Source organism: Taeniopygia guttata, chromosome 9, assembly GCF_048771995.1.
Source record: "Taeniopygia guttata chromosome 9, bTaeGut7.mat, whole genome shotgun sequence".
NCBI lineage: Eukaryota > Metazoa > Chordata > Aves > Passeriformes > Estrildidae > Taeniopygia > Taeniopygia guttata.
The window spans coordinates 16,658,938-16,681,359 of record NC_133034.1 but is presented as its reverse complement, the minus strand read 5'-3'; the positions used below and the strand labels follow the sequence as shown (position 1 = coordinate 16,681,359).

Genomic DNA, 22,422 nt, shown 5'->3' with positions numbered 1-22,422 from the left:
TTCCTTTAGCTGATCCCACATGCAAAGGCACATCTGAGCCTTGTTTTTGAACTCAGTCATTCTGCAGAGCACATGGAGCTTCTGTGGCAGTTATAGCCATTATAGAAAAGATTTTTTTTCTTTTTTTAAAACAAATTTTATTCCTGCACCTAAACCAGTGCCCTGATTTGCAGAAATACCAGCAGCCTTTTGTTTGAAAGAGATTATGGAGCTGAATGCTCAGTACACATTTTTCTGCATCCTGGCTTCTGTCATTTAATGTCATTTCTACAATGGGTTTAAAGAAGATTCTAATTCTAAATAAGGAAAATGCAGCTAAAATGTAAATGCCACATGCATAATGACATTCAATAAACTGGACAAGCTGATGTATTGCATGGCCAGGTCTCCTTTTCCAAGATCCACCTGTCATCACTACTGCAGGCCAGCAGCCTTCTTAATGGCAACACAGTCTGGCAAAGCATGGATATGTTTGTGCCTCTGCAATTTCCCAGAGTAGCATGCAGGGCAGAATTTTAAATTATAAACTTCAACCAGCTCCTGACACTGAGTTCTCCAGACATGCAATAAACAGATACCGTGCGAGAAGCACTCCTGGGTTTGATAGGACATAAGACCAGAAAAGGGATTTTTATTTCTCTACATTTTACTGTAAACAGTAATGGATAAAAGTGCCAAATACTGTACTCCCAGCACCTGTAAATTATTGTGTTCCTTTTCTTCCTGGCAGGCAGTACGCAAGTGATGTAATTACAGTCACTATTAAAAAGATGGAGGAATTGGGAACATTTAGTAGCCTTACAGATGCTAATGAGAGAGAGAAGGCAAAAAAGGGCAAGTTTTATGACATCCTCATCAGGTCAGTGTTGTGTTCAGTTTTTCCCTGCTTAAATGCTGAAAGCCATTCCCACTCAGTACATGCTGAAAAGGAAATAAAACCCAATAAAACCAAAATACAGAAGGGATACTTTTTAGAACTTAAATTATTCTGTTTTCCCCTTTGTAAAGAAACAGTGGATGGGTCTGATACTGATCTGAGGTAGGAATTGCCTATGAGCAAGAAATTTGACCACAGTGGACACCAGTGGCTGAATTAGTGCAAATGCCTCATTTCAATTAAAACATAATGTGATGTAGGAGCTCCTTGATCTTTAACTTCTGTCCCCAGTGAAAGCCAGAGCAGCAGAGAATCTGTTCAAATCAGGGCCAGCAACATATGGCCTTTAGGCTGACTGATGCCCAGGAGAATCTCCTCTGACCAATATGCTAATAGGCTCCCTTTTCCCAGCAGCAGCGAGGGGTTAGCACAGATGGTGACAGAGGTGTCTTATTTAAGGCTAATCCACCAGCCACTGTGCTGTGATTCTCTGCTGTCCCAAATCTTCCAGGGTACACATTTGTTATAATTTCAGGCTCAAACTGGTGATTTCTTAGCTCAAGCTTTTGAGATCTAGAGGTTTGGGATTTTTTTAGCATGCAAACCTCTGGTTCAATCCCAAAACTGTCAGAGAGAATTGCAGTCATCAGACAAATATTTGACCACTTTAAAACTACCTCAGTGTAGCAGCTTGGGCCCATCATTGAGGGTGCACAGCGAAGCTGCTCTCAGTCATGATTTGTCAGGAGTCCAACCTACTGGAACTGCTCTTGTGGTGACTCAGGGATCTGCCTCCAGGGCAAATCCCCAGCTTCAGTGCAGTGTGTGACTTCAAGCATGAAACCCAGCTCTTCCACTTCCACTGCCTAAAACCAAGGGATTTGTTGTTTATCCATGGAAGGGACAGAAAGCAAGAATGAGATTAGCAATTGGCTGTGGAGTAACTATCCAATACTGAGAGATAGAAAAGAGCAGATGAATTATAATCAGAAAGGACATGATCCTTTTTATCCCCTTCTGTCAATCATATCTAGCCATGTAGTACTATACATTGTTTTCATGGAATGAACTTGATCTGTCTTTCAAGATAATAAATACCTGCCTTATTTTGTGTAAATACACTGTTCTGAAAGCCATCTGCAGTGAGATGATGCAAGACTCCTTATCAGGAGGTTTTGTTCATCAGTCACCCAGATAAGGACTCTGAAAATGAAATGCATGTGTGATTGTAAGGTTGGAATAGGATACAAAGTTTCAGGGACCAACTGTAGAATTTAGTAGTTTTAAAACTAATCATAAACATAAAATATTATAGAAGCACTCTGAGTTAAATAGGATAATAATACCTAGAATATTTACTGCATCTGTTTTGTTTTAGACAGGTGAACACTCCTCTAGCTTTTGGTCTTCACTCAGATCCCTTCATGGGTCTCAGAACCTGTGGCAGTGTTCTTTGGAAGATTTTAGTCTGATATGAAAGAAACAACATTCTCATACACATAACAACACAATTTGGCACTCCCTGCTGCTCAAGCTTGCTTCTGCATAGAATCACGGGCAATTTTGTAGAAACTGCCTCAATGACAAGCATCTTCTGTCTCTGCTATAGTAATTGCATCATCCTCAAATCAATTCCAGGCCTTCAACAAGAGCACCCCCTGTTTTTTTTTTTGGCTTATCCTCCCTTTTGTTCCCATCTGCCTTGCTCAGTCTGCGCACCTCTTTTTTCGGGATTTACTGACCAAGTCAGTAGTTTCAGTAAGAAGTCTCTATTTATCTTACCACAATGTGTCGGAAGACAGGAAGTTCCCCTTCTAGGTAAACAGCTCTTGTCTTTTTTGATATAGTCAAGTGATTGTATTTTCCCACCTCAGGGAGGAAAAAGGAAACAAGGAGATAAAGGCACTCCAGAAACAGCTGCACGATGTCAAGAAACAAACTGGTCAAGACCTTCAGGTGAGAGCACTTAGCACTGGGCATCTTGCCAGGGGGAAGCCTGTTGGGAAGCTGGCCTCTGCTGCCCAGCACTCAGAGAGTCCATGGCCATACACAGTGAGCCACCACTTAGGAGTACAGAAGCAGAATAATTACAATAAAGATTTGTATTTGGAATAAGCCCACTAATGACTTCAAGAGCACTGTCTGATGGTTTTCAAATGGGAGCTCAAAATGCTCATAATCATGAGAGACCGTGGTCAGATTAGAATATCCCAAAAGCTCTGCTGGGAGTGACAAAGCACAGATACCTGCAATCAGTAAGAAAGAGGTTATCTGCAGCTAACAGTATCTAGGGTTCTGTCATACTCGGTCATGATAGATCATTTGGCACAGAAGGAAGTGTGCCAAAGGGAGTGAGAAAGACAGACACCTATCATAGGGGTAGGCCATTTTTCTACCTACGTTTTCATCTGGGCAAAGTGTCGTTCTATTAATCTATTTTTCTAGGCTTCCAGACATCAGAAAATCCCAAACATGCCTACACAAGGGCAGATCAATGTTATTGCACATATGCTGTCAAATTAATCTTTCTGGAAAGCTTCAGCCTTCTGTTTGCATCATGCAAAGGGTGTGTGCATGCACAGTAAATATGGGGCATTCTGGAAATATAAGACTGGCTGCACAAGTGCAGATCAATTGAATGGCTTATCACTGGTCACTTCGATGCTCACCAGACAGCTCAGACTGGATGCTCATTCAACATGGAAATGTAGCCTGGCCCTACTGAGGGAGGAGATGTGTGATAGCAAACAAGCAGAAGCTGAGGCAGAGCTGTACAGGGCCTGGGGGAAGGAACAAGAATCTGACACTCGGTTCAGCAGTGAGCAAGAGGACAGCAAGGGCATCTGAGGAAAGAATTGGTGTTAATGAGTTTTGTCTTTGACAAAAGTATGGAGAATAATCAAGCCCAGACATAGTTGACTACAGAGAGGAATTTTAAGCCCCAGACATGGTGGTGAAGTTTGGTTTGTAGAACACAAAGGTTTTGTGTTGGCAGCCTGGATGCATATGCAGTGGAAAGTTTAACTGAAATACAGGGGGAACCTATTTGCTTCTCACACTGCCCTTCTCAGTCAGACTCTGATGGCTCCTGGGAAGTTCCTGCTCACCCACTCCCCAGGCTGGGGAATGTTCTGAGGTAGTTCTCATTCTGTGTAGTGTTCTTCAGACCTCACCATGTCTGTGCACACAATATATGTGCCCTGTCCTGGTTTAATGCCTTCCCAGGGGCTGCAATCATCCTGTCTTGCACCAGCAGCAATGTCCTGGCACTCCACAGTCAGGGGGCCACTTCCCTGTGTCCTGCCCTGCACTTCTCCAACCTCCTGCAGTCATAAAAATGTGCCCAGCTCCCATGCTGAGAGGGGGCTCTTCTTTTTGTCCTTTCAGTGCTAATTCAGTTCTTGGGTTTTCCCTCATCAAGTGGGATTTGCACTCATCTGTGATTTTTTTTATATTTCAAGCTTAAAAGTCCTTTTCTGAGCTTCCTTATAGTTTCAGCTTTGATAAATCAAAGACAAGACTACTTTAAAGTGTTGCTTTCCTCCTGTGCCAAAAATAATGGTGTCTCATTGTGTCTCCCAAGGGAGAATAATTTCCATTTGCTTCATATGGGATTTTCCCATAGGCAGTTTTACAGACACTTGCATGATTTGTCACCTTGCCAACTAATTAAAAATAAAAATACTGCTTTGCTGACTTTGGAGTACTTTGAACAACAATAATAATGCACAGACCTGTAGACAAAAGCCTACATGGCTGAGAAAACAAAAGTGAGCAAATCTAATCCTGGAACCAGAAAAACACAGCCTTTGTCTCACTCATGGTGCTGTGGATTTGTATTTTGAGCCTTTCTACCTCTTAATAAGATGCTAATTATTAGTGTATGAGCCTGCTCAGCTCATTTTTCTTTCTAATGGAACACAAATCTAATGCTAAATGTTCTTCTTTATTTTGTTTTCTCTTGGAAAGTACTGATGTCTCTAAAGGAGCTGAAATGGTATCTCTGGTTTTGCTCTTACCTCTCTGTGCAGGTGCAGCACTGGTAGCTCAGGTTTGGCTGCAGGGGGTCTGTTTGCTGCTGCAGTGTTCATTTCCTAGTTTCTATAAAAATACTCACTTTCTCTGGTTTCCCAGAAAACAGCAGCCTGTACAGGTTTTGAAACATATTAATATCATATAGGATTATGCAGCTTAAGATAAAAATTTAGGAATGTAAAATTCAGCATTCCTGCATTGTTCTTCACCTGAAGACTTTTTATGGCCTGTAGGTTTTGTGGTGTACTCATGTCATACATGTATGCAGGCAGTGGTGTCATTACAAGCAGCAATGTTACAGCTACCAAAACTTCAACCAGCTCCTGACACTGAGTTCTCCAGACGTGCAATAAACAAATACTGTGGGAGAAACACTCCTGGGTTTGACAGGACATTAGACCAGAAAAGGGATTTTATTTCCCTACAGTTTACTGTAAACAGAAATGGATAAAAATGCCAAACACTGTACTACCAGCTCAGACAGAAAGCCACTGCACCACCGTACCAGTGAAAACAGATCTGTAACTTTAATTCTTTTTCAGTTCTCATAACACACCCAGATCCACTGTATCAGTGCATCACTCAGTCATGCTTTTAGTAGTAAGATTACAACCCATCATGTTTCTTCCCTTTTCCTCTCCCAGGAGGACAAATGCATCAATAGAGTGTTCTGTGGAATGTTTTAGACACACACACATATACACACCCACTGGTGCATGTTTCTACTGGAGATATGCACAGGATGATTACAGCCAAAGGCACAAGTTTGACACAGCCCCAGGGAGCACTGCAGGACCTGGAGCTGGTGCACTACATCCAAAGGTGGCTCCAGAGGGGCAGGATTTTCCACAGGAGTGCTGCTGCCAACAGGTCTGCTCCCTCTGCCAGCAAAATGCCCCTCCTGGGGCTCTCCCACAGCTGCTGGCAATGGTGCTGAGCTGGCCAAGGGCTGCAGAAGCATTCTGTCCATGCCAGGTGACAGCCAGCCCTGCTGTCCCTTGGGCACAGACATTCCCTGAGGTGTCCTGGAGCTGGGACAGGGATGCAGGCAAAGCCCTGCTGAAGTGCCTGCAGGGCTGCCTGTTGTGGTTTCAGGGGAGTGAGCCCAGGCTGCAGCAGGTGTGTGGATCCAAGCACATCTCCAGGCCCTGCCTTGAGCTCTGAGACTCGGTGTGGGAGCAAGCAGAGCAGGGCTCTCTGTCAGCACAGAGCACAGCACTCTTTCCCCTGCCAAATGGGCAGCATTGGACTGCTGGAGAATTCCTCAGACTGTTTACTCTTGTGGGCTATTTTTGTAACCAGCTGTATTTTATGACTGTAAACACTAATTGCTGTGGAAGAGCTGGGAGATCTTGGTGGCTTACAAGAGAGATAAATCAAAGTAAATGAAAACACAGGACTGTGGATAAGGTCTCCAGCTAAGTGCAGCTGCTTTTGCAGCCAAATAGCATCTGTGTGGAAGACTCCAGTGGCACCAGGTGACAACAGACAGGCCCCTGAGCTCATGTCTGTGAGCTGAGAGATCAGAGAAAATCAGCTTGTTTACCTGCTTGTGAAGCAGACTGGCTCCTGAAAACTATTTTCTGGGTTTTGATCTTGGTGTCTGCCAGTTTTCTGATAGTTTTGGACACAAGGGATGATTTGGTTTGGCAGATTCAACACTGAAGTCATCCTAAATAAGCAGCCCAGAGATTTACTGCATCAGCTATGAAAGCATTTCGTGTCCTGGCGTGGACCTTTGCTATGATAAACCAGAATGAATAAATATTAATTCATTTTCCCAGTTATTGTCCCTGATGTTCAGGGAACAGCACATTCTGCAGCTGGTACCCACAGCTTGTAGGCATTTACTGCTGCATTTACTACCTTCAGCTAAATCCCAAATGTGCCCCAACTCTGGAGGTCCTGCAGCAGCAGCTGCCCTCACGCCTGCAGCCGGCATTCCTTGGCCAGGCAGATGCTGCTGTAAACCACCACTTGGATTTTCCATTTTACTTCCTGTCTGCTTTGGATTGTGTAACCAAGCCCCCAGACTCCCCACCTCTAACCAGGATGTTTTACCACACTGCAGACCAAATCCAAACCACAGACATGCCATTCACCAGAGAAAGCAACAGGATAGATGGGCCCCCATCCCAGCTGAGGCCTGGGGCATAAGAATAAAAAGCACTTTTTTCTTTAATAAAATGTGAGAAGTTCATGCTCTGCCCCAACTCTTTGAGTACTTTGTAACCTAGGCTGAACCCTTCTTTTCTGGCCAGTTTGCAGATCTTGAGCAGATAGCAGTAACACACTGACATCAGCAGTGTTTGACTTCCTTGAGCCTCAGCGCCACAAAAAGTTGTGGCTTTGCTGTTTTTTAATTAGCATCTCCTCAGTCTCTCTGCTGGTTCTTCAGTTTAGACACGATTCCACTATGACCCAGGAAGACAATCTCAAAATAGAGTGAGACACTCACATCCCTGTCTATTGACCAGAACACAACACTTCCCAATGGCCACCAAAATTCCATGCCAGGGAAAATAAAGGCCACAACCAGAAACCTTAATAAGGCACAAACAGCTCATGTCTGTAGCTGTCTGCAGTCATATGATGATATGGCCATAAAAATAGTATCTGGTGTTTGAAACATTCAAAAACCTGTGAACACCTTTGAACCCACAAAACAGCATCAGCCAAGGCCCCAATTATCCTGAGCCTCATAAATGTACTCTACTCTTCCTATGTATGACAAGGGGTGCAGAAGGAAGGACTTTTCCTTTTAACTGTTCCAAACTCTTCTTATAAGGAGACCTTTTCCAAATGAGTCATGCTGCAAGGGCTTTCAAACACAGCACTATTGAGCTGGCTTCTTCCCGTGGCACTTTTCCATGTTTACACAGCTAAGGAATGTGAGGTGCTTCAGAGACAAGATATGTGGGCTTCAAAAAATGTCAGCACTTTGGTATTTCACCTTTATCTTCAGCTGGAGGTTTGGCTGATGAATATCAAACCCACACAGCATGGCAGGGAAGCAAAGAGAAAGGTTGTAACGGAGCAGTTGGGTGCATTCACATTGATCTTGCATAATTAAATTACACAGGCAGCTTTGATGACATTCCTAAGTCGATAAAAAAGTCTTCATTTTGCAGGCCTTTGTCCCAAGTTCCAACCCCTGGGTAATGAACCTTTATCTGTTATTCAAATAAATTAATTAAAAAGAGTAAACAAAAGAGCAATCCCAAATCAAGCAAATACACTTTGCTTCCTGAGCATGCTCCAAAGCTGGACTCAGGATTCTGGCCTATGGGAGAACTCTAGGGAACAGAAAATGGAGCTTTCTGCCCCAGGAAAGCTCAGCTCCATTGCAGAGCAAGGCATGGGGAGAGGCTGGGACCTTATAGCCAGCTTTTCCTTGACATTGCTTCCTTGCCCTGGGTGTATGTTTTCATAATGAAGTGGGCACCATCTACCTAGTAAGATTTCAAGAAAGAACTGTTTGGAAATATGAGCAAGTCAGCATTAGATTTGCACTTGTTCCTAAGGCTGTGTTTATACAGTTGCTGCATAACTAGAAAAAAAAATAAATCCAAGGAATAGAGTATACTTTAGGATAACAAACTTTAGCTTTTGTGGGGCTGAGATATTATCCTTCTTTTACAGATGCTCACTCACTGAGAGAGCCTAATGCAAGGTGTTAGTAAAAATAAAGCCTAACTTCAGGTGGTTAAATTTTTTTTATTTTTTTTTTTTCATATTTATCCTAAGCATGACTGAGTCCATTTCTAGACCAGAGAGCAGGCCTGTCTTCTTATCCCACTCTGTTCCTCAGCCCACCCTCTCCAGAGGCAATCACTCCGTGCTGAGGGGTTTATTGCTGTCTATATGGGTTACACTTTGAAATGCTCCTCGACATGGAGCAACATTCAGGGAAAGTGAAGCCTATAGCTTTGTCTCTTCTGACCTTAGCAGGGAATGGAAAGATTAAGAAAAGGTGAGCTGACCTCAGTCTCCAGGCTTGCTTTTGTGCTGCTTTTGTCTCCACTAGAACCGAGATAAGGTTATTGATTGCCTCAAAGATAAGCTTCAAGAGACAACGGCCAAAGTAAACATAGAGAGCTACTACATGAAGAAAAACACAGATCTCCAGGTCCAACTAACCCAGAAAAAGTGCAGCAGTGCAGAGAATGCCCTGGAGAAGGAAATCCAGGTAAACTCTTCCCCATGGCCCTTACTGGACGGCATCTGCATCTAGTAAGGGAACCTCCCTTGTTCCCCAGATGCCCTCTCTGTTCTCTATTACAGTCACCAGCACAGCTGTTTGAACTGGACCAGGAAACTCACTGGGGTCAGACACCTTTATCTCTTCTATTGTTTCTCTGTATGATGCTGCAAATAGCAACCACAAGGATGCATGGCTTTAGGAGACAGGGAATGCTTAAAGCAATGCCATGGTCAGAAAACCAGCCCCAGAAGTATATATCCAAAGGGGTGCTTGCAAAGGTATTAGCAACCTGACCTCCCAGCAGTGCCCCCAGCAGATTATACAGATAGAGCTGCTTGTGTGGCCATAAGGTGAACTGGACTAGAAAACTGTTCTGGTTTTGCAAGCATCTTTTTATGACTGATTGAGGTCTGATCTAATTGTCCCTTTTTCATGGATGGTCCAGGAGCAAGGACTGCCTTGCTGATTTTATCACTGGAAAAAATGTCTGTGAACTACACAGAGCTCCAGCACTTTTTCTCAGCTTTCAGCAGCAGTGTATACACACATACACACCAACATTTCTCACGTGTTCTGTCTGCTCTGACCACAGAATCTGAAGAGCAAAATTGATGAGGAGAGTCAACTCCACACAGAGGCTGAAAATTTCCTCATGCAACAATATCAGGTATGTGTGATTGTCAGCTAATGCTTAAAACAGCAACCTATAAACACCATATCATCGATTAGTGCCCAAAGGAAAACAGTTACTGCTCCAGGTTCATGACTGCTGCAGTTTGAATGATTACTTGTCCTCAACTCTTAATTAACCCAGCTCTCCAAGGCTTGGGATTTGCTACATACAGATATATTTCCTTAAAATTAGGTTTCATGAAATAAATTACATTGTTTATTCAGGTGTTACGGATTTTTCCTCTCTCAGATTGTTGTATTTGGCTAACTGGAGTTTTATTTAGACCCTACTTGGCAGTCCCTGGGGCTCCCAGCACCTCTGTGAAGAGCCCAAAGTAAGGGCTCAAAGTAAAGGCTGTGCACAGGGGAGAGACACTGAGGAGGGAATGACACAAACTGCCAGTCCCGTTGGCCAAAAGGCCAGTCCAGCCTTATCTGAGGAAGAATTGGGGTTGGATCATTGCTAACCCTTAACTATTGTACACATTTTCAGCGCATGAATGTCCTTGTGGTGTTGATTCAGAGGTTCAGAGCATTCCTATCATTAACAGTGAATAACTTTACAGTGAATAATGCTGTAAAGCCTCTCATAAATGGTATGATGGGAAGAAAACCTGGACTGCTGCAGGGTACCTGAGGTCACTGCCAGTACAGAATTTAATAGGAGATAATAGGTTTTTAAAAATGTGATTTGAGTGCAAACCAATGCTGAATCTTGTGAGCAGCTGAACAGTGTGCTCTGCACGCCAGAGCTTTGGTCTGATCAATGCTCCCAGCGAGGGGACTGCCGAGTACATGCTGAGCCTGGCTGAGCTCCAGCAGCCAGCCCAGCAGCAGCCCCTCGGTGCTCAGACAGCAGCTGCTGGCTTTGCAGGGGCCCGCAGACAGGAGGATGGCCATGCCCTCCATCCCCCTTGTGTGTCCAGCTGTGATGCTGTAATGAGATTGATGCTTTTCCTCAGATTATTTTTCCATGGAAGCAATCACGGTGGTTGCTATGGAGAAGTTATTGGTGAATAGGAGGAAGTCATCTGGGCGACTGTTTCAGAAACACCTGCCCTATTCACGAACACAAAGCCAAGTTCACAACCTGAAATAGTGTGAAGTGCTGTCCCCTGGGACCTTATTCCTGGTGTGCTGAGCTTAATCCAAAAAGTGGGTAGGGAGTCAGGCAAAGGATAAAAGCTCTCCCATTGACAAACTATGCTTTTTAACCCCCCTCCTTCTGTATATACACAAAGAATCAGAACTGACTGCACAAAATTACTGCTCTGCAGTAATTTATGAGTAGTCTTAGGGGTTTGATGCTTTCAAGACGAGAAGGAAACACTAACCATGCACAATTTACATGACTCTCACCACCATCCTGAAAGCAGGCCATGTAATAGTAGCAAACCTCTCACCTGTGCACTCTTTGCACTATGTTGAGCACCACTCTCTCCCCATGCAGGAGGTGAAAGAAAAGCTGGAATACTGGATAGAGAGGTATAAAAATGACACTGCTGCAAAAGATGAAGAACTGGATGATCTAAGGGCATTAAAGGCAGAGAACTTGGAAACAATGCAGAGATTTGCCAAGGAGGTAAGACATCAGCATCTCAATGTTCAGCCAGGCAAAATTGCATTGGAATTTTGCCTATGCTCATTTGGATAAGGAACCAGGACCACAGAAAAAAATCAATAATTTTGGGGCACAAGCTGCGATTATAGCACTTGGCTTGGGAAGACAACGGCTGAGATGTCATCTTCTATTTGCCATCTGTGACATCAAGGAGAGATGATGCTGTTTCCCCTACAGCTATTTTCAAATACCAGCAAGTAATGAGAGAGCTACTGACAGCCTTTGAGAGGGGCAGAGGTACTGTCCCATCCCATCAGTATGCCTCACCTTACTTTGCTGCCTGAGTCTGAACAACTCTGCTCCTTCTAGGAAGATCAGGATAAGACTGAGAGGTTCATCCCTTCCTGCAGACTCACATTCGCAGCTGCACAGAGCTCAGTTATCAGGGAGCTGATTCTGGGTAGAACCATTCCTGCCCCACTGGGTTCTTGGTTAACTGTTGAGCTCTGATCACAGCAGAACAGCAGCACAGAACAGAGAAAAGCATCTAGAAAAATGCATGCTTTAAAACCAGAAGGAATTTACTTGTAAACATTCCTTACCATCCGTGGGTTGGAAATGATGGGATGGAGCTGGATGTTTCCCTGCTTGTGGGCTCATTTTTCATTCTGTCATCTCAGTGTCCCAAGTGTGCTTGTATATTACCTGCTGCTTGGCCTGGGGGACCAAGTGTCCTCTCCACCACCAGCTGCTGCCTGGGAAGCCATCAGCCAGCCATTTTACAGCACAGGATCAGAGGGTTAATTACATCCAGACCGTGAGAGGTTTCACTCTGGCAGCAGCTCCAAGTGCCTGAGGACTGATGGTGGTAATGAGCAACATTTGCTATCTGGATTTAGGAAAGATCAAATAATGGAGGTGGGAAGGAAAGCCCCCCCCCACGCATTATCCCTGGGCTTCTTTGGTGCAGAGGGACACCACAACCCATGGGCCTGAGCAGTCCTGGCAGGGCCATGGGAAGTGTGTAGCAAGGATGAGACCTGCCCTGGCAAATGTCTGGGCACAATGAGCCCTGAAGGTTGGCCTTGCAGTTTAGGGGATGTGTTTGTCATGGCTTTTGCCATCCCTGTGCTTTCTTGCAGTGCCTGACATTCCAGGCAACCATCATCATTGACCGGACAGACAAGGAGGCCAAGAGAAAACAAAGAGAGCAAGAAGCCCTGGAGCTGAAGAGTGCTGTGAAGGTAAAGGCAGTGCTGCTCCAGCAGCAGCAGGGAGTTAATAATCCATGCCACAGGCTTTGTCCAGGCAGAAAGCAGCCCAAGAAAGCTGGCTGGTTGTGTGGTGGCACAATCAAAGGACAAAGCCTGGTCGTTTTGCTGGGGCACATTCAGAGCCAGCAGCTGGCTGCAGGTTTGAGATGGAAAATGAAAGGGGAGCAGCCAGTCTCCTGCAAATATCACTGCACAGGTGATACAGGGAGGGTCATGGGGCAGTGCCACTGCTTATCCCTTGCCACCAGCAACAGGTGTCCTCAGCCCAGCTATGGATGCCTTTGGCACAACCAGCACAGGCCCAAAGGCTGGTGCATGGGCTGCGGGTTCCCTTCTGTGGCTGGGGAGCACGGGAAAGACTCTCCAGGCATTGAGCTGTACCAAGAACCCCAGCAAAGTGATTCCCCCTCAGGCCTCTCTCTCTCTCTCACTTCCAGATGCAGGCCTGGTGGAAAGGTACAATGGTCCGCAGATTCCTCGGCCCCTACCAGGAGCTTGAGAAGTATTTGAAGGGACAGTTAGGAGAGAAGGAAACAGGCAAGGAAAAATCTAGAGCAAAGAGATAAGTAAAGAAAGTGGCCACAGATGTGCTCCAGGACTGCTGCTGGGCAGGGCACTGTGGTATGTCTGACAAGGCAAAATAAACCATGTAACAGAGCTTGGGCAATTCTGAAGAAAGCAGTTCCTGCAGACACACTTATGGTGAAGCTGCACTCAAGATCTTAAAGCTGCACTTTCACAGCCTTTTTTCCCAGCAGAATGGGGATTTGCATCAAAGCAGCGAGAAACACTATATCCCCAGCAAAGTGCTTTATGGAAACAAAACAGTGGGAGGTAATCCTGTTACCAGCCCAGTAGCTCACCAGCATGGGATGCTCTGCACCCAGAACCTCCTCTGCCCCCCGAGCACTGGCCATGGCTCTGGGTCAGGCAGGGAGGCCAAGGCAGCCCCAGCTGGGCTCCCTCTGTGCTCTCCATGCCTCCAGCACTGGCATCAGGTCAGCAGGGAGAACACGTGCAAGTTTGCAGTGTAAACACAAGTGCAGTCAGAGCATGCAGGTTTCCATTCCAACAGTCCTGCACAGTATCAGTGCACAGACAGAAGGAATAGCTCCATATACCTTCTGACCAAGGGGAGGAACAAAGGGAAAAGGCAGCCAGCCGTGCTGCCTACAGGAGCAGGTCTGTCACAGCTGTCCCCACCGCCCCAGCCAGCGCCACTGCACAGTGCGACAGGGCTGCAGGCAGGGAGCAGAGCTGCTTTTTAACCCAAAGGGAATCCCTGCTCCCAACACTGCCAGTCCACATGCAGGTCTGTGCACAAAGCCCTGTGGCTGAGCTGCCTGGTTTCTGACTCTCCCACGTGGGAGATATCAAGCCATAGAGTTTGCTCTGCTCTTTGTGACCAGCCCGTGCTGGCCACATCCATACCTCGTGTCCAACCTGAACTGGGCCAAAGGCTCTGAAGTTCATGTGAGATGGCTGAAACCATGAGCAGAGAGCCTCAGAACTCTGAACAGAAAGCACTGGTGTCTTATCAGGCAGACTTGGTTGTCACGGGGGTGCTGAAGTTGCAGATGCTGCAGACAAACTGCATTAGAAGTGCCAGTGTTCCTGCTGGAGCAGGGACACTTGCTTGAAACCTGAACAAGTTCCCATTCCAGCACTGGTAGTGATCAAATGCCCTCGCTTCCCATGCTCTCCATGCAGTGCTAAGAGCAAGGATCACTCCAGTTTGGTGCTGGCAGGAACAGAGCCAGGACAGTGCTTACACCCCACTGCAGGAAGTGTCTCAGTGCAAACCCGGGACTTAAGTTCCTAATTTTAACTCTTTTTTTTTCATGTACTGCTGACTCAGTACATTTCACCACAGACCTGTGTTTTCTGTATGTGATGGGGGTATGAACAGGCGACCTGCTTGGGTAGAAGGAATGAAGTTGATCATAAAACTCTCTAGAGGCTTTGAGCTAAGGAAAAGCAGCATGACATGGAGGGCAGCAGATCTCTGCTGTTTATGTCAAACTCCAGGCATGCTTTATTAATGCAACCAGACAAGTGAAATCTGATGCTGGGCTGCACTTGCTTCTCAGCAGAGAATGAAGTAGCTCTGGAAACAGAGACAACAGTGGAATAGGGTTTTCCCACGAAGTTGGGGTGCTGAACCTCAGGTTCCCACAGGAAGCCACTGCAGGGCAGTGACAGAGGCACGGGTGTGCAACTGTCTGAACCCTGTGACCTGCCACGCACTCTGGGCTGGGGACTGTGGCCACAGTGGCACCCACCCCGCTCCTCCCGGCCTCCTTGGCTGCACCAGCTGATGTCAGTGTGCTGCTCCCTGTCTGAGCCTCCCCTCACTCCATGGGAACTGCAGCAGAGTTGGTGTCTGGGCTGTGCAGCTGCCAAGCAAACAGGCTGGCACAGCCTGGGCTGGGAGCAGGGTCCCAAACCCAGCGCTTCTGAGGAACTCTGCCACAGCTGCTACTGCTCCATTTGTCCAGCTGTGGAGAGATGGGATCAAAATGTACATCCATGGAATTTTCTGCAGGGAAATCATATGCCCTTTAGAGAGGGTTTTCCTGGGAATTAAATGCTGAAGAAAGGCTGGAGATTGGGAAGCAGCTGGTTAGGAGGAAGCTTTAGATTAAGGTGGAGAAATAAATACCTTAAGAGAGCTGGGCAGCCTTGAGAGAGGCAAGAGCGGAGCTGTCCCCAGTGGCTGACAGAGCACCCAAGTCAGACACGGATGCTGGAGCAGCCTGGTGAAGAGGGAAGAGCATCACAGGGGTAACAAAAGCAGGGAGGGTTTGTGGATCTCTGGCAATTTCTAGGCTTTGTATTTTTATATTTTAAAAAATAATAAAACTAGTGATGAGGAGAGATGAAAAGAGGACTAAACATTCTGCCTAAGAATAAACCTTTCAAATGCATCATGGTCAGGAAGGAGGGGTGAGAGTTTTACACTTCAAACTCAAGACAGGCCAAAAGCAAAGGACGAGAACAAGGAGCAACAGGACTGGCAGCAGGAAACCCCAAACCCAGAATGTGTAATTTACGTACAGAAGGAAAAAAACAGGGGCTGTGGAGAGATGAGCACAGGATTCTGTACAAAATCAGTCTCTGGGAAGGTTAAAAATACCGAAGAAAAAGCTTCTGATGTGGCTGCAAAATATGTGTAAAAATACTGTGATTTTCCTACCCTGGTTAACTATGATAAGTAGAAAATCAAAGCAGTTCCATCAGATGTGAACTGGGATGATGTGGAAGGGGAATAAACACCTGACGGAGGATGTGACGTTCGTTGGTGCAACAGAAAAACAGCAGGAAGAACTACTGCAATTAATGTTTTAAAACTTTATTTCAAATACCCATGGGTTCCTTTTATATTATCAATGTGCTAGAAGTTCACACTACTGGCAGAATACAGGCGATTTAAAATATACAATATTCAGACACATTTATATGTAACAGAAATTATGGAATGTATTTACAGACATACAGCATGGGATGAAGCTTTAAAATCCTTTACTCTATTACTTACACGTTTACACTGTTTTCAGAAATAACAAAATTAGATCACTTTGTAGAACATCACAATATCTATACAAAAGAATTTTCTGATGTCCAAATTCACCTTTCAAGTCCTCTGTTTCTAAAACAGTTTTTCAAAGAACCATTTATAGTCATAAAGGGGTAAGAATACCATTTGCCATCCTGCTGCTACCAAGAACAGAGGTGCTCTGGCCCTGTGAAGAGCTGTCCCTGGTGGATTTTAAGCAGGGGGCAGGGCCTTTACAAAAGCTCTCCTTCAAAGGGGAGCCCCCAGCTGCTCTGCCCTGGTCCCCAGTGCTGCTCCACTTGGAGTGTGTGACCGTGCAGAGCCTCAGACACTGCCCAGGGCCCGCCAGGTGTGAGGATGGAGTGTGACACCACGGAGTCAGTGCAGGAACACCAGCAGCACAGAACACTGAAGTGGATCCCTCCCACATCCTCCAACACAAATGTCCTGAAGAGGAAAGAGTCTCTTCTTTGCTTTAACACACTGAATATAACTTTATACATGTTTTCTTTCAAATAATCTTTTCATGGGATACAAAAAAATTGCACGTAACTACTCTGAAAAATCCCAACCCATTTTGCAAGAGAACTGAAGTGGGTTTGATATAACACATTAAATAAACTGCATGATGAAACTTCGGTTTTGCACTTTTGTCCTAAGCATCTGGACAAGATTTAGTGCTTGCCAGCCTGAAAACATAAAATTACAAATGTCAAGTTAACACAATTACCTACACTGAAACTCCAGAGTGAATGTTGCTCACGACCAAGTAGCTGGTGCCAGGGACCTTCTGCCTGCCTGGCCTCCCACAGGTGGCCATGAGCCACTCAGGCTGTGAGCCACACATGGCAACAGGAAATGGCTCCTTCTTGCAGGCCAGACTCAAGCCCCCACCCCATTAAAAATACTGTTAATTAAATGACAAAATTTCCACCAACCTGAATACTGTTACATTTCATTTTCCTTAAGTGCTGGAGCAATCACCACACCCTTGCAAACACATGAAGGGAATGGTTTTCTTCAAACAGGGGTATTTAAATAGCCCATGATGGGTGTGCTGGTAAATGCAACTGTCCCTTTAACAACAGGTGACCTTATGTTGGAAACCAAGATTAAGTCAGTGCCTCCCTCTGTCTCAAACTGTGCAGAGACAAACACACCAGGAACACTCTGTCTGTGTCTGTGGTGTTGCCTGTGAGTGGCAGCATCTTCCCCCCAGCAAACTGCAGCAGACACTTCAGACACCTCTGTGTAACCCTGTGGGAATGACCAATGGCATCAAGTGAAATATAAAAACTACTTAAGGGGGCAAGAATGCCTGTGTGGAGCTGCTCTTCCTGTGAGTTCCTGGCACTTCCATTCCCTGCAGGGCTCAGGGCGCTGCATTTGCCCAGCATGAGGAGGTTTCTCTTTGCAGCTGGGCACTCTTAAACACCTCCCAGGTGTCATTCACTTTAAATGTGACCAACCAATGCCAAAAAGAAGCAACTGGAATAATTATGAGAAACAGGGGATTCAACAATCACCACAACAGGCCTTGAAAGAAATACATGAAGCAAAACAAAATGGAAACAAAACTGCAAATCAAAAGGGGGAAAATGCAGCTAAGACCAGTCCTTGGCAGCTCCCACAGCAAGTTTTACTTCTGCAAAAATGACTTTTAGCTATTTTGTTCCCATTTCTTCTTCCTTTATCTGCATAAAATCCTCTCAGTGTATTTTGCTTCAAATATATCCCAGACAGAATACAGCTGATGCCTGGAGTTGCTTTCAGAACATGTACCATGTATTAGTAGCACAACGTTCAGGGATGCTTTGAATTGGGCAACACCTGACAAAGGAACTGCATAAGTGGAAACTGGATTTTGTGAGGGGGGAGAAGAAAGAATTGTTAATTGATCTGGTAGTGAGCTTGGCCTTGTGACTAGGACCAGAGCATATAGACCTGTCTTTATTTTGCACATCAGCTTTCCAGGAAAACACAGAACTTGTCAACAGCCTCCCCCACTTCTGCACAGTGAAATTCCATTATTATGTTAAGGAAAGAGGAATGAAGTGATAGCAGTTCTGTAAAACCAGCACATCTCTCTATATAAACTCCAACTAATAAAGGGCATTATTGAAAGCCTTGTCTACCCTTCAGAGCTGCCTTGGCACAGATGCTGCTCTGGCAACACCCAGCCCCCTTGGGGAACTTGAGAACTGTGCTTTTAACATGATCCATTCTGTGCCTGCAGGGGATGCTTCAGCCCCTCATAAATCTGTTAGCTGGTAGGGTTTCTCATGACCAGCAGGGCAGGCTGACACTGCTCCCACTGCAGGGAAATGCAGGGATTCTGTGATCTCACAAAACCACCAGAAGGGGATGTGAGGACAGGGGCAATCTCCCTCCACTGCTGTTTGAAAAGTGTTCAGATAAAGACATGTTAAAACCCAAACAGAAAGTGAACCCAGCAAAAATGCTGATGGGATTAATCCCACTTGAACAGATCTCAGTATCTTTTACTAAGGTGTTTCTGGCAGAGAAAACATGCAGTAATTTTTCCATTGGGAAAAGTGTTTTTTTTCTTCAACTTTTAGTAATGAGGACTTGCCCAGGCAAGTGACACCTGTGTGAGGTTTGACCCTGTTATCAAACCCTGCAGGTTAAGATTGTCTGATGCAATAAAAAAAATATTATAATAGAAATAGCCATTCTTTGGAGGCAAAGAAACTCCATTTCTTTGCACCCTGTGGGTAAGGAAAGAAATTTAATTCCCTGTGTGCCCACTGCAGCAACACCCTTTTTTTACAAATTCCCCTCGGAATTGCTTTCCAGACTCTAAACCCATTTCTTCATCCTGCAGGGTCCATTTCTACAGCTGGCTCCAACAGACAGCCACTAGCATTCCCTGCCCTCCTCCCAGTGAACTCTCATTTTTTAAATAAGGGGCAAAAATATTGGTAATAAAAATGTTTCTGGAATCTGTTGTTATCTCCAAAAAAAATGGAGAAATGAAGTAAAACATTCCTGTCAGGAATCACGGGAACTCATTTCCTTAGAACAGAGCTCTGTGTATTTGGATGCACTGCATGGGCAGTAAAGTCTTCAGGTCCTTCTGCTTAGCCAAGGTAACCCAAAAGGTCCCGGAGGTCTTTACACAGCAGACAAGTGGTGAAGTGGCTGCTGCTTTGGGGGTGCCAGCTCCAGGAGCGCCTGGACAGTCACAGCTACCTGTGTCAAACCCTTCTCTTCTAAAATATGCAGAGGCAAACATAATTGCTCCTGAATGGGGAACAAAACAAAGACAAAAACAAAATGGATGAAAACCACTCAACTGAAAAGAAAAAAAAAAATAAGCAAAAGGTGACTAAAATATGAAATGTTATGGACAGGCAGCACACAAACATAGGGGTAGGACATGAGATTTCTGCTTGTGACAAAGGAACCATGACCTTGACTACTCAAGAAAGGTAGCCTTGGGCTAATCTCTTGTGTTCTTTTAATAGAAAATGGTATAAATAAGAATTTGAAAAAGGATCATGGGAGAAAGGGGGAATAGCAAATTGTTCTCCATCTCTGCCCACACGGAGATGGCAGCAGTTTATGAAATAACCAAGGTAGATGAATTTGAGGAGGGGGTTGCTTCAATATGACCAATGTGCTATAACACAGAGCAGGAGAGGAACCACAGCTTCCTTCCCAAATCACACCTTTTGGAGAGTCCTCCTGGGACAAGCCTGTTCAGCTACAGCCATGAGGGAAGCCCTGCTGGGGAGCAGGGAATGAGTCACTACCACTCACTCACCTCCCTGAAGTGCCCCTGCTTAGCGGGTGGCCCCCAAAATCATCCTGAGGAGTAACAGTAATACACAACATGCAAAAAGAGGTTTCAAAGTGTTTATTAACAGTTGTGCTATTCTCAGTCTAAGATGTATTTAAAGCCTCATCCTACAGAAGTCCTTGGCACCTCCTGGCCATCCTCACTCCACAACAGACAGGGTACATGTCCAACAGTTCTCTGTATCCGCAGAAAACAACCCAAGTGTGTCCTTCCTATAGAGCTAGAGGCTGTTTTTCATGTGTCATTTTCACATCAACTGGCATTTCTCTACTCATTGAGTCTTTACTGATTTTTGAGGTTAAAGAAATCCTTCAGTACAAACAGTGGCAGCCAACACTCCTCCCTCAAAGCTCTGAGCAGAGAGAAAACAAGAGAGAAAACCCCAACTCCAATTCTCATAGAAAGCCATATGCTCAGGCTAAAATTCATTTTTCTTCCAGCAAATGTATATTACTTTGAAAAAAGTGTGCTTTTTGAGAAAATATTTGTAAACTTGAGTAAATATGCCTTATCTTTTTCTGATGTATGCAAACAGATAAGGGGGAAAAGCTTTGGAATGACTCCATATCACAGACAGTAATGACAAACAAAATTTAAAAACTGGAAGGCACTGTTAGTGTAAAACCCCTTGCAGCTTTTATCACAGTGTTCATTAGAAGTTAAAAAACACAGGAAGTGAGTTCATTTTAGTTCATACCAGTAAGCAGTGCAAAAATAGCTTACTTAAAAGTAAAGCAATCTACCCCTGTCAAAAGTCCCTTCTTTACTCAGTGATTTTTGGCTTGGACAGAACACTCTGTGTCACTTGGACAGAAGGCAGCAGCTCTTACTTGCTCCTTTGATAAAAACTCACTTCACGGTACAAGAGCTTGTGAGATCCATATACACAGAAACATTTTTATTGGTAGTGACCACATTTGCAACTAACTCCTGTGTACCTTAAACTGTGCTTCAGAGGTGGTCCAGGATATGGCTGGAATACCAACACCACTTGCACTGGGCTTCCAAGCTATTTACTGCAGTTGCAGATATAACAAAATTTATTGAAGACACATTTGGAACAGCCATTTCCTGAACACTTACCTGTCTCTGGTCTCTGAGCAGAGCTCCCTGAATGGATCTCCACTCTGAGGAGACACGGTCTGTTACACACATGAGGAGTGCCCTGAAGTTCTGAGGTGTCCCTGAGACATTAAAGCATTAAAGCACCAGGATGCTTTCCCCGGAGAGGGAAAGGCTGTGAAGCTTTATGGAAGACTACCTGAGTTTTGTGAAACAGTGAAGAGTGCTTGTGCAGCTGGGCCTTTTGTTTGTGCAACTGCATGATACAAGTGTTTCTGAAAACAACAGTATAAGAGGAAGAAGGGAATAAGCATGGAACAAGCTTGGGTTGGAGTGCCCAAGATCAAGGGACAATTCAACAAGTTTTTGGTAACTCTTATCCAGATCACAGTAAAATGCTATGACATTCTGTAGCACCTGACAGGATCATAAAGATTTTTCTTTCTGTGCTAGAAAAATTTTCTCTTAAAGATGTTGAAGAGCTTAATTTCTCTGAAATGTTTCTGCTTGAACTGTTATAAAGTTCAAGTAGCTCAGGATTCATTAACAGTTGTTTTAAAAATCCTGACTCCAAGTAATACAACAGAGTCTATAAATTTGAGAAATCAAATGCTCTTAGGAGCAAGATAAGGACTGGGGGTCAAAACCCAAGCAGTTAGGAAGTTCTGTGGGTGACACCAGACCATGTCTCCTCAGACTGTGAGATCACATCAAGAATATTGACATTGATAAAAATACTCACATTGTTTAACATTTTTCATCAGATAATCCTCAAGCAATTTACCAAATTGGTTGCATTTCCCATTATACAGATGGGGGAACAGAGGCACAAACTGACACTGCAGTTTTCACTACACCACTGGTCAGCAGACTACAGCATGCACCACATGTCCTGACCTCAGCCCTCGCTGGAGCCCAGGGACAGCACCTCCTCCCTTGGAAAGCATTTCATCTGCTCAATGTGACACAGCAAATACAAATGGGAATTGGGTCATGGAGGGTGATGTGGGTGCACCAGCGTGTTTGTACATTGTACTTGTCACCTCTGTCCCATCCGTGGGAAACAAAGCACTTCATACACACAGTCTTGGCAAAGCCCAGAATCTGTTCCCAAGCACTGGAGTGATGGAGGGAGGAAGCAGCACCACTATCCTTCACTAGAGAAAAAAGACCCAGCGATAGAACATACAGAGCGTTAGCATTAGAGTACAGTAAAACACCACAAAGCCCCAGAGCTGAACGGAAAGGGACACAAGACTGGATTCTTCTGAATCTGTCCCCAGGGAAAGAAGAGTCTCAACTGTTCTTTTAACGCTGAGGTTTAGCTGGAGAATGTCAGAAGGGGAACAAAGATTGTC

General features: G+C 44.9%; 2 protein-coding genes across 28 annotated transcripts in view; one reads left to right on the top strand and one right to left on the bottom strand.

Annotated features, from left to right (window-relative positions):
* Nucleotides 1–18,054, top strand: part of IQCG (IQ motif containing G) — a 26,256-nt gene extending 8,202 nt beyond the window's left edge. For 2 of the 3 annotated variants that reach the window (XM_030280252.4, XM_072933177.1), the window contains exons 4-10: nucleotides 731–859; nucleotides 2,752–2,833; nucleotides 8,940–9,101; nucleotides 9,709–9,783; nucleotides 11,239–11,370; nucleotides 12,492–12,593; nucleotides 13,061–18,054. In XM_030280252.4, the coding sequence (XP_030136112.4) occupies nucleotides 731–859; nucleotides 2,752–2,833; nucleotides 8,940–9,101; nucleotides 9,709–9,783; nucleotides 11,239–11,370; nucleotides 12,492–12,593; nucleotides 13,061–13,189 (811 nt within the window). In that variant the 3' untranslated portion in view covers nucleotides 13,190–18,054. The remainder of the gene's footprint in view (nucleotides 1–730; nucleotides 860–2,751; nucleotides 2,834–8,939; nucleotides 9,102–9,708; nucleotides 9,784–11,238; nucleotides 11,371–12,491; nucleotides 12,594–13,060) is intronic. The other variant, XM_072933178.1, reaches the window with a different exon arrangement.
* LRCH3 (leucine rich repeats and calponin homology domain containing 3) overlaps nucleotides 15,960–22,422 on the bottom strand; it is a 59,934-nt gene continuing 53,471 nt past the window's right edge. For 16 of the 25 annotated variants that reach the window (XM_030280228.4, XM_030280233.4, XM_030280229.4 and 13 more), the window contains one exon: nucleotides 15,960–22,422. In XM_030280228.4, coding sequence (XP_030136088.4) covers nucleotides 22,222–22,422 — 201 coding nt within the window. In that variant the 3' untranslated portion in view covers nucleotides 15,960–22,221. The other 9 variants (XM_030280230.4, XM_030280239.4, XM_030280245.4 and 6 more) reach the window with 1 other exon arrangement.